This window comes from Tupaia chinensis, unplaced genomic scaffold (assembly GCF_000334495.1).
Source record: "Tupaia chinensis unplaced genomic scaffold, TupChi_1.0 Scaffold000418_1, whole genome shotgun sequence".
Classification (NCBI taxonomy): domain Eukaryota; kingdom Metazoa; phylum Chordata; class Mammalia; order Scandentia; family Tupaiidae; genus Tupaia; species Tupaia belangeri.
Genome location: NW_006159923.1, coordinates 545,887 through 556,882, shown reverse-complemented (window position 1 = coordinate 556,882; position 10,996 = coordinate 545,887). Strand labels below are relative to the sequence as shown.

General features: G+C 39.2%; 1 protein-coding gene across 1 annotated transcript; it reads left to right on the top strand.

Moving 5' to 3' along the window:
- The first annotated feature begins 4,423 nt into the window (after positions 1 to 4,423).
- DEFB127 (defensin beta 127) lies at positions 4,424 to 7,088 on the top strand. Its single transcript, XM_006154702.2, has 2 exons — positions 4,424 to 4,629; positions 6,728 to 7,088. The coding sequence occupies exons 1-2, from the start codon at positions 4,581 to 4,583 to the stop codon at positions 7,030 to 7,032; spliced, it is 354 nt and encodes a 117-aa protein (XP_006154764.1). The 5' UTR covers positions 4,424 to 4,580; the 3' UTR covers positions 7,033 to 7,088.
- The last annotated feature ends 3,908 nt before the right edge of the window (positions 7,089 to 10,996 follow it).

The following is a 10,996-nucleotide window of genomic DNA, read 5'->3' as shown; positions in this document are numbered from 1 at the left end:
TTCCACAAACCACCTAGTTGTAATAAAACTGGGACTACATAAAACTAAATTCTCTGCCTGATATGTATATATTTTTTAATTCATGAAAGTAGCTTGAACTTAGATTGAAAATCCATGAGAACTTGTTGTTACAATTGACTAGAGTTAGTATTTTCCTCCTCCATCTGAGCCAAGGTTGGCATAGGCAAAAAAAGAACAAACAAACCAACAAAAGAAAACAATACTAACTGTCCCCTTGTAAAGTTGTGTGTGCACACATCGGCATGGCAAGGGGAAGGCTTAGGGAGAAAGAAATTTTGTTTTACCTTATTCTGAGATTGTTCCTTTGGATTCCAGGTTTATACAAAGGTGTCAATAATATGCCTCACTTAGAACTGAATCTTGGCTCTATGCATCTCATATAGCTATCAAAACGGTGTTCAATTTGCCTTCTGGGGTTTCCAGCCCTTTTTAATTTCTGGCTTCTGCAGATTTCTTCCCTTTTTGATGGACTGTCAATGTAATAATGATTTCCTTTTAAAATTTATCCAATTTCCTTGTTTTTTTCCACCAGTTGCATCATTCAATATATCTATTCTACTATATTTCTACTAATGAAAGTTCACTACACAAACGTAGTGAGAAATCACCCCCAAGAGGTGTTGACCATGCCGTAATCCCATCTCTTCCATTCTCCTCTTGGGATTTTGGGTACATACACACATGCATCTGGCATGATTTTCAAGCCACCAGTTCTGGACTTGAACCACACAGCCAGCCATGCAGGAGCAGCACCTTAACCTCCACACCACCTGCTAGCCCAATATGTCTTCTTTAATACTAGTGGAATCTTTTTATTTAATCCAGTGATGAATCTTCATAATTTGAGCAGTGAGTGGAATCTTTTTATTTAATCCAGTGATGAATCTCCATAATTTGAGCAGTGAGTTTAGACATTTGAATGTATACTGACTGGAGTCTTAGGGCTTTTTCCTGCTTTCCAGTTGTGACTTATTTCTTTCTTTCTTTCTTTCTTTCTTTTTTTTTTTTTAGTTTCTGTTGGATAGACCATGAATATTATACATTCTGGTTTTACCTTTTTTGTTTGTTTTATTAGTGGTTCATCCTAGTAGGACCCATACTTATGCTTACATTTATCATTATTAATTTGACACCTAGATTTAGAAATAAAACTTGAAAAATAGAAAAGCCTCCTATACTTCTCCTGACTGTTTGAACTTGACTTATTCTCTTATTCGATGCTTTACCAACAAGCCACATGTAGGAGAAATTCATGTCCACAGGAAGACTCTAAGCAATAAAACCAATTCTTTGACTAGACATTAAACCATTTAAAAGTTGGTGACAAGGGCCAGCAGGTGGTATGGTGGTGGTTAAGGCACTAGAGTCCCACATGACTGACTGTGGTTCAAGTTGCAGACCTAGTGGCTTGAACATCATTCTAGGCACGTGTCCATGCATGCCAAAAATCCTGAGGAGACAATAGAAAAGAAGAGATTGCAGCATGGCCCTCCTCCCACGGGGTGATTTTTCACTTTCCCTCTCACCGTCTCTGCCTCTCTCTGGCAAGCCACATGCGTGATGGCAAAAACCTTAAAAAAAGAAAAAGTTGGTGGCAAAGGTCAAAAGAGATGATCTTTGGGGCCCTCAGGGTCACTCCTCTTAAATTTAAATTTTTCTCCAAGAAGGATTCTTTCATGTTGATTTATTGCAGTGTAAAATATATTGTAAAACTACTATGTGACCTGCGTGATGGAAATAATGCTCATCCAACTCACTGGCTCACCCTACTTTTTAAATGCACATTAATAGTTAACAGGGCCGAGAGTTCTTGAAAAATACAATCAGCAATCTAAGGATAATATAGATGGTCACCTCCCCCTACAGAACACATTTTATGTAACGAGAGTCAGATACCTTAGAGTTACTCAAGATTCTCAGTTACAAGACACAGGTACTGACACACACACACATTTCAATAATGGAATAAATAAATAATAAAGGCAAAATAATCTTAAATATATTAAAGGAAAATTTAAAAACCAAAGTAATAGTCTCAAAGACAGTATATACCTAGTAAAAAGAAAAAATACCCTTTTGCATCTTTAAAAAAATTATTTAATTTTATTTTTTTTAATTTGCTATAGGACACATGTACTCACTAGAGAGAGAGAAAGAGACACAGAGAGAGAGAGAGAGAGTGAGAAAACAAGCCACCAGGTCTGGGACTCAAACCATGGTGGGCCATGTGGAAGTCCAGCACCCCAACCACCATGCCACCTGCTGACCCGGCATCTTTTGTCAATTGTAGTAAAAATAAATTTAATGTATAATTTGTCTTTTTAGTATTTTTAAGGGAACAATCAATGGCATTAAATATATTCGCAGTGTTGTTCAACTGTCAGCACTGTCTATTCCAAACCTCTTTCATCACCCTGAACAGAAAGTCTGTAACCAGTAAGCAATAATTCCCATTTGCCACTCTCCCCAGCTCTGGATGCCAACTAATCTACTTTCTCTCTTTCTGAATTTGCCCTTTCTAGATCTGTTATATCAATGCAATTATGCAATACTTGTCCTTTGATGTTTCCTTTATTTCACTTACCCATGCCGTAGCATGTGTCACAGCCTCATTTCTTTTTATGGTTGAATAATATGCCATGGTATATGTGTATATTTTGTTTATCCATTCTTCTGTTGATTTACATTTGGGTTATTTCTACCTTCTGGTTCTTGTAATTTTTATGAACCACCTTACTAAAGTATGACTGAGATATAAAATGCTGCACATAATTAACATATACCAAACCCATGGAGAGGTATATGCTCAGCACCATCGAGGGGATCATGATATCACCACCTCCCAAAGTTTACTCATACCCACTTTATTTCTTATATTGGGAATATTTTTGTGGTAATAAATAAACAATATAAGATGTACCCTTTGCCATACTTTATTTACTATCAAGTAAATTACTTGGTTATTAACTATGATGTTTCTATCTCATTCACCATTTTGTTGCTAGAAAATATCATGGTTCTTATCATATAACAGAATCTTTCTTTCTTTCTTTCTTCTTTCTTTCTTTCTTTTCTTTTCTTTCTTTCTTTCTTTCTTTCTTTCTTTCTTTCTTTCTTTCTTTCTTTCTTTCTTTTAATTTAGAGAGTTTTGCCTTAGGGTGTGTGTGCTTGCTGGAGAGAGAGAAGCAAGAGACAGTGAGAGGGAAAGTAAGAAGTTAACCCCCTGGGGAGATGGCCATATCCCAATCCTTTCTCCTCTATTCCTCTCTCAAGATCTTGGGCACGTGCACACATGCACCTGGTGTAAGTTTCAAGCCACTGGGTCTGGTACTCAAACCACTTTCATGTGGGAATTCAATGACATAACCACTACGCCATCTGCTGGCCCCATAACAGAATTGTTTACTGAATAAGTTTAGGTTTCTTAGTTAAATCAAATAAGGACTATGATCAAGTGAGAATAACTTTAAAGTTTTCTTCAGAAACACTCTATATTATATTATAATAAATTAAATACATTTATGTTTAGTTAACTGTTCCAAATAGACTTGGAAGAACTGTTGGGTTTTCCACTAGGAGATTGGGTTTAGAATTAGTTCTGCTTTGGTGAAAAAAAAAATAATCCCCTGTCTTTGCTCTCTGTGAATAAGTAGAGGAATATCCTTAGATTATACTTTCCTCTAAATAGAGGTACAACCGCTATTCTTCTTGAACATGTTACCCTCCTCTCTTCTAGTCAATATACAATATCTATGTTAGCATTCATGTGATGCTGAATACGTATCAAATGGTACCCACATGTCAAGATTTTGGAAGGTGTGAGAGCAATTTCCCACCAATGTGGCATATTTTAGTACTTGTGCCATTGCTGTCATCAAGTAATTTCTAGAAAAGATAATATAATAACTATAACAAACGTTTCCAAGGACAATCTGCACAAATAAGAAAAATTCTTGCTTACAGTCTCTCTCCTGTTAACATAAAGGGCATTGAATGAGATCTAAAGAGCATAGATTTTATACCTAGCCATGTTTCACTGCTGAGGAATTTTGAGCGTCCTAAAATTCTGAGCAGGCAACCTTGGATCAGACCTTCATTCATCATGCCTTCTCCTCAAACATGAAAGAAATCTACTATGGTCAAATTTCTAGAAATTCTTCCTGTTGGATTTGGGTTTGTGTCTTGATGTACATTGTCTTCGTCAGTCTTAGAGGTGAGTACATGTTTACCTTGGTCTAGCTGAGCAGACAGCCAAAGTGGGGAAAGCACAGATTCTTCCCACCAGCAGTCTGCAGCCCACAGGATAGCACCAAGGTATGATGGGATAGAACAGGCCGTCTCTGAATTCCATGAGGTTAAATAGGTGACCTCAAATTTCCTGTCTGCCCATGTGATACAAAGCCCTCAGTTTAGTCTGCAGCTGATGGAGCATGACACCTTAGATCATACCTTCTGTTCTGGTTCAGTGCATAAGAATTCAAGTTTCTGAAGAAGGTGACAAAGTGTTCAGTTTACTGAACCAAGAGCTTTGGCTGTCACCTCTTCTGGAAGGCCTAGCCATGAGACTCTTCTTGATCATTGCGATTCTGCTGTTCCAGAAACCCACAGGTAACCTAGATGGAGTATTTCCAAAAGCTCAGGCTGCAGCAGGGGGAGATAAAGCCCTTAGGGAAGGTTGAAGTCTATCCAACATTATCAGAAATTTTCTCTTGCTGAGGCCTTCTAATAAAGCACTGTCTTCCAAAAGGGGTACTCAAAGAGCTGAAAAGAGGTCACAATATCCTCTGGGAAGGCCTTATTATATGGGTTTTTCTTTTTTTGGTGGGGGCAGGTTTTTTGGTTTGTTTGTTTTTTTTTTGCTATAGGGCGCATGTGCTCACCAGACAGACAGAGAGAGACAGAGACAGAAAGTGAGAAATCATCCCCCAGGGGTGATGGTCACGCCGCAATCCCTTCTCTTCCATTCTCCTCTCAGGATCTTGGGCATGCATGCACATGCGCCCGGCATGAGTTTTAAGCCACCGGGTCTGGGACGCGAACCGCGGTCGACTACGTGGGAGTCCAGCGACATAGCCATTATGCTAGCTGCTGGTTCCCCAGCCTTATTATATTGTTAACAAGCCTTGAGCTCAACATCTAGGGATACCGTTATTTATCTGAATACTGTTTTTACTCTGACAGTCATGTTTTATCTCACTCAAATATATTTTCAGCCTATTGTACTACAGTGTACGAATAGTGGAAGAAGTAAAAATATTGAGTCCATTTTGAAAAATATGTCTTTGATACATACTATTAGCTTGGATAAATGGTGAAGGCTCTATAAGCCTCGGATTCCTCATCTGTGGCAATCATGACACCTGAATCAATATTTTATTAAAGATATAATATATGTTAGCGCCTAGCATACCACTTGGCACATACTAAGAACTTAAAAACTGAAGTACCTTTTCCTCTTTTGCAACCAGGTCTCTTATATTTGTCCCTTTTTAATAGAAATAGTGATTGTCTATCCTTGCACTCCCTAAATTCCTGAGACTCCGAAGAGTTCTAGGACCTGAGGTTTGAGGGATCGTTTTGGATCTTACTCTTTTACCTCTGGATTCCAGTCCAGAGGTAGTAAACTAAACCCAGAAACTAAAATCTGAACATACGTATTCTTATATCATTGAAAGTTTTCAAGATAACAAAGGAAAAAATATTTATTAAGGTAAGCAAGGGTCTGGGATTGAACAATGGAGGAATTCTTGCCTCTGGAGATGGAGGGAGAATGAAGAGTCATAGTGGGATAAAACAAATCCAAGAATTAGAAGGGTATCCAGAGTATAGTGATGACATAGAGGCTAAAAGAGGATATGCATTGGTAGAATGTAAAATGTTAAGAATAAATAGGTAAGGGGAACCAGCAGTTAGCGTAATGGCTATGTCGCTGGACTCCCACGTAATCAACTGCGGTTCGCGTCCCGGACCCGGTGGCTTAAAACTCACGCCGGGCGCGTGTGCATGCGTGCCCAAGATCCCGAGAGGAGAATGGAGGAGAAGGGATTGCGACGGGACCATCCCCCCTGGGGAGTGATTTCTCGCTTTCTGTCTCTATGTTTCTGTCTGTCTGTCTGGCGAGCCCACGCCCCTATAGTGAAAAAAACCTCTCCAAAAAAAAAAAAAAGAAGAAGAAGAATTAGGTAAGGAAGATTAGTGAGGGAAAAAAAAAATACAAGAAAGTCATTCTTTACTGTGGCAGGGAGTATGAACCCAAGAACATGGTCTGACTTACACATAAATACCTAGTAACAATTTATTGTTCTCTGGACATTAGTGGTTGGGAAGCAGTAAGGAAGCATTGTCCTGGGAGAATTCAGTATAGAGGCAAATTTGCCAATATTCCCAGATAGAGCATAGTTCCATAGCCCAGAACCAAGGATTCCACTCCTTTATTTTCTCAAACAAGATTGGATATTCTTACCAGAATCTATCAGCTATTACAGAGAGCAACAAACCTTGGGAAACCAAACTATGAGTGAACCAGATAAGTAGGAACATGAAGGTTCCTCTCACTGGAGAGACCTCTTTGGGATATCATGAGACTATTATGCCTTGTGGATAGCCCATGATCCGAATCCTTACAAAACTCTTCTGCCTTCCTAGTGACCAAAGTTGCCTGCGATCTCAAACACTGACCTTGCCTATTGTTCTTTTCTGTGCACAGTAACCAATCAACTTAAGAAATGCTGGGGTAACTATGTACAAGGAAACTGCAGAAAAATCTGCAAAATAACTGAGATACGTGAGGTACTATGTACAAATGGGAGATATTGCTGCCTCAATATCAAGGAACTGGAAGAACGAAAAAAAATTACAAAGCCACCTCGTCCAGAGCCACCAATTGTTGCACTGACTCTTCCTCAAGAGTATGATGAGATCATAGAAAGTTCCTCAGTCCCCCAGAAAAATTCTACACAAATCACATACAATTTTCTATCATTTACTTCTCAGCCTACTCCACTACACTAAGGGACAAGAACCACATTGTCTCTTTCTGGTTTCTTGATCCCCAGAATGAACTTCTAGAGATTCTAATAAAGCTCATTACCAATTTTCTGGCTCATTCATTTTTTAATATTTTTTGAGAGGTTTTTGCTATAGGGCACTTGTGCTCGCCAGACAAAGAGACAGAAAGCGAGAAATCACCCTCCAAGGGGGATGGCCACTCCACAATCCCTTCTCCTCTGTTCTCCTCTCGGGATCTTGGGCACACACGCACACGTGCCCGGCGTGAGTTTTAAGTCACCGGGTCCTGGACGCGAACCGTGGTCGACTACGTGGGAGTCCAGCAACATAGCCATTACGCTAACTGCTGGTCCCTGGCTCATTCATTCTTTAACCACAAATTGAACAATCACTATATATTAGATAATAAATTGATAAAGACAATTCAGAAGCTCCTTATTCTGGGATGTAACCAGTGCACTGGGGAAAAAAAAATAACATGACAAACTGGAATAAGACACTTGGGAAAACTGGTATGTCATTCAGGAGAGGGAAAGGTGAAGGAAGTATTCAGGGGAAATTTGGGAGTGAGTTTAGGAGTAATATAGTGCCTTGTCTCTGAAAGATAAAATGCTGTATATTCCCATTTAATAAATACTGAGTGTCCTCACTCATTACCAGAAACTGAAGGACCCAACAGCATGTTAAGTAGAGAGTAGTGGTAGATATTAGATGCTGGGTGTGAGGTGGGGGGAAATGGGGAGAAATTGTATAAAAGACAGAAGAGTGCCTATAAACAGGTAGAATAGGTTTTGAAACTGTGTACCACAGTACAGTAATGAATGTTGGTGACAACAAAGTGATTTATACTTCCAAAACTACAACAGAAGGAGTTTTGAGTGTGCATAGCATAATATAGTATTGAATGTTAAGAATGATGAATGTGTTTATATCTTGGATTTGATTATAACACACTGTACACATGTTTTAAAAAGCTATATTGTGGGGACCAGCAGGTGGCTAGGTGGTTAAAGTGCTGGACACCCACATGGCCGACTGCGGCTAGACCTGGTGGCTTGCTTCCTCTCTCTCTCTCTCTCTCTCTCTCTCTCTCTCTCTCTCTCTCTCTCTCTCTCTCTCTCTCTCTCTCTCTCTCTCTCTCTCTCTCTGTGTGTGTGTGTGTGTAGTCAAATTAAAATAAATGAATGAATAAATTAAATTAAAATAATTCATATATATATATATTGTGGGGTCAGTGTGTGGCATGCTGGTTGGGGCACTGGACTCCCCCATGGCCAACTGTAGTTTGAGTCCCAGACCTGGTGGCTTGCTTTCTTGCTTTCTCTCTCTCTCTCACACACACCTCTGTCTGGTGAGGGCATGTGCCTTATAGCAAATTAAAAATGATAATAATAAAATTAAATAATTATTTTTTAAAAACCATGTTGTACTTCATGAAGACATAAAATGATTATATGTAAATCAGAAATTACAATAATAAGTAAACAAATAAATAAAGCAATACATTATGAAATATGTAGGATTTCAACAATTGAGTGTAAGTAGAGGAGGCAATTTGAGTAAACGGAATGTCCCCAATAATGGAAGAAAACTGGAAAAGACAGGACATTTCAGAAACTATCCAAGCACTTTGGATGAAGAACAGAGCACTCACAATTAAATCATGGGAAAATCTGATTTCTTAAGCTCCTGTGTACCATAGTGAACTAAAAAGTTAGAGATGAATAGGATTCCACTATTATGGAACTTAAAATATAAGGCTATGAGTGTTCCCTTTTCTCCACATCCTTGGCAACATTTACTAATTTTCATGCCTTTGATAAAGACCTTTTAAGAGATGTGAAATGTCTCCTGTGATTTAGATTTACATTTCCCTGATGAGTCAACATGTTAAGCTTCTTTTCATACATATGTTGGCCATTTCTAAGTCTTAATGAAATAAATCAATTATTACAATATAATGTAATCTAAGTTATGTGAATATGATCTTTGTCCCTCAAAACATTTTACTGTACTTACTCAGCTAAGGTTTGACTATAGTTGAATGTAACTGAAATCGTGGAAAGCAAAACTGCAAATAAGGACAGACTACCATATTTCAAATTTTAAGCCTGTTAAAAAACACCTCCATTTTATTGAGGTCAGTTTCTGTAGGTTTATCTTCTTTTATTTGTAATATATTTCCTTGTTTCTTCATTTTGCTTGATTTTCTGTGCTGGTTTCTGAACATTAGATAAAACAGCCTCCTCTTCCAGTCTTCACAGATTGGCCTTGTATACTAGAGGAAACTCACCAGTTAGCCTGGCTAGAGATTATAAAGGTTTTTCAAAACTTTTCAAGTGTCCAAAGTGCTATCTTAAGTCTTATCGGTCTCCAGGGGCCTAGCATATGCTATATTCAATCAGTGTCCCAAGGCAGTAGTGACAGGAGTCATTCCTTTGCATAACAGCTGGAAAAGTTAGGGTATTTGATTTCTCTCCTCAGGAAGTAGCTGGTAGCTGGAGCTTGGTTGGCATTACCTTGAAGAGGAAAGCTGTAGCAAATGCCTAGCCACTTGGTCAGACCATGGGCTCCTCTAAGCTGCTGTTTTGCTCTCACTCTCAGGTCTCAAGTGAATGCCAGGTCTTGTCAGCGCTCAGAGACAGGCAGATAAGAGACTAGTCCCTTGTGTAGCCACAGAAAAGTTGGGGGCTGGATGGATAATCCAGCTCTTTCTGGGGAAAAGCTGGAGGCTTGGTTTTATTGCCTTTTTTTTCTCTTGAGATGCTTTTGCTATAGGGCACGTGTGCTCGCCAGAAAGACAGAGACAGAGACAGAGAGACAGAAAGCGAGAAATCGCCCCCCCCCCCGCCAGGGGGGATGGCCACGCCACAATCCCTTCTCCATTCTCCTCTTGAGATCTGGGGCACGCATGCACAGGCACCTGGCATGAGTTTAAGCCAGCAGGTCTGGGACTCAAACCGTGGTCGACTACATGGGAGTCCAGAGACATAGCCATTATGCCAATGGCTGGTCCCAGCTTGGTTTTATTGCCAAAGTGAGCTAGAGAGAGACACCACAGGGAGTGCCCACTCATCCAAACTCCCAGAGGGCTGACAATCACCTGACTTGTCAGCTTCCGGATGCAGGCTAGTTAGAACAAAAGCTGGAAAAGTAGAGGATACTTATTTTTTTAAGAAAGAAAAAATATATAAGATATACATATTACATATGCATATATTATATATACTAGATAGAAGATAAATAGATAGGTAGATAGATTAGATAGATGATAGATAGATAGATAGATAGATAGAGATAATAGATAGATAGATGATAGATAGTTAGATATAGATAGATAATTATACATAGATATTTTTTGACACTATCTAGGGAGAAACTGTGACCTGGGCTTTATTGCCTGTTCACTTTGTGAACAGAGGGTCAGAGGGAGGAACTGTGGCAAGTATTCAAGTGCTCATTTAAACTGCCTATTTGTTTAAACTGGGGTGCAGACATAGGCAAGTTAGGAACCAATCTCTTGGGTAGCAGCTGTAAATGTTGGAGTACTAGATATGTGGTCCAAACCTTTTGCTCCTCAAGAAGCTGGGAGATATGGGTTCCCTGCTGACTATCTGAGTTAGGGGTGGGGCTTATGGTAAAAATCTGAATCCCTTTTTCCAACCTATTTCTATGTATTTTTGCAATCCCTGGCATACAAGAGCCTCTTGACTAGTTTCTGGATTTTTCACAGAGGGAATTGATACGTGTTCATTCAGTATGACTGACTGTAAGTGGAGAATCTTGAGCTTTCTATTCCGCCATCTTGCTGAACTCACCATGAACTTTGTTCTCTTGGTCAAAGGAAGTAATATGACTACCCAGTGTCCAGAGGTGAAAAAGTACATACAAACTCTTCATAAAAGGACTGAAGTTACACTGTGAAAGCATATATATATATGGACTCAAACCACAGTCAACTTCATGG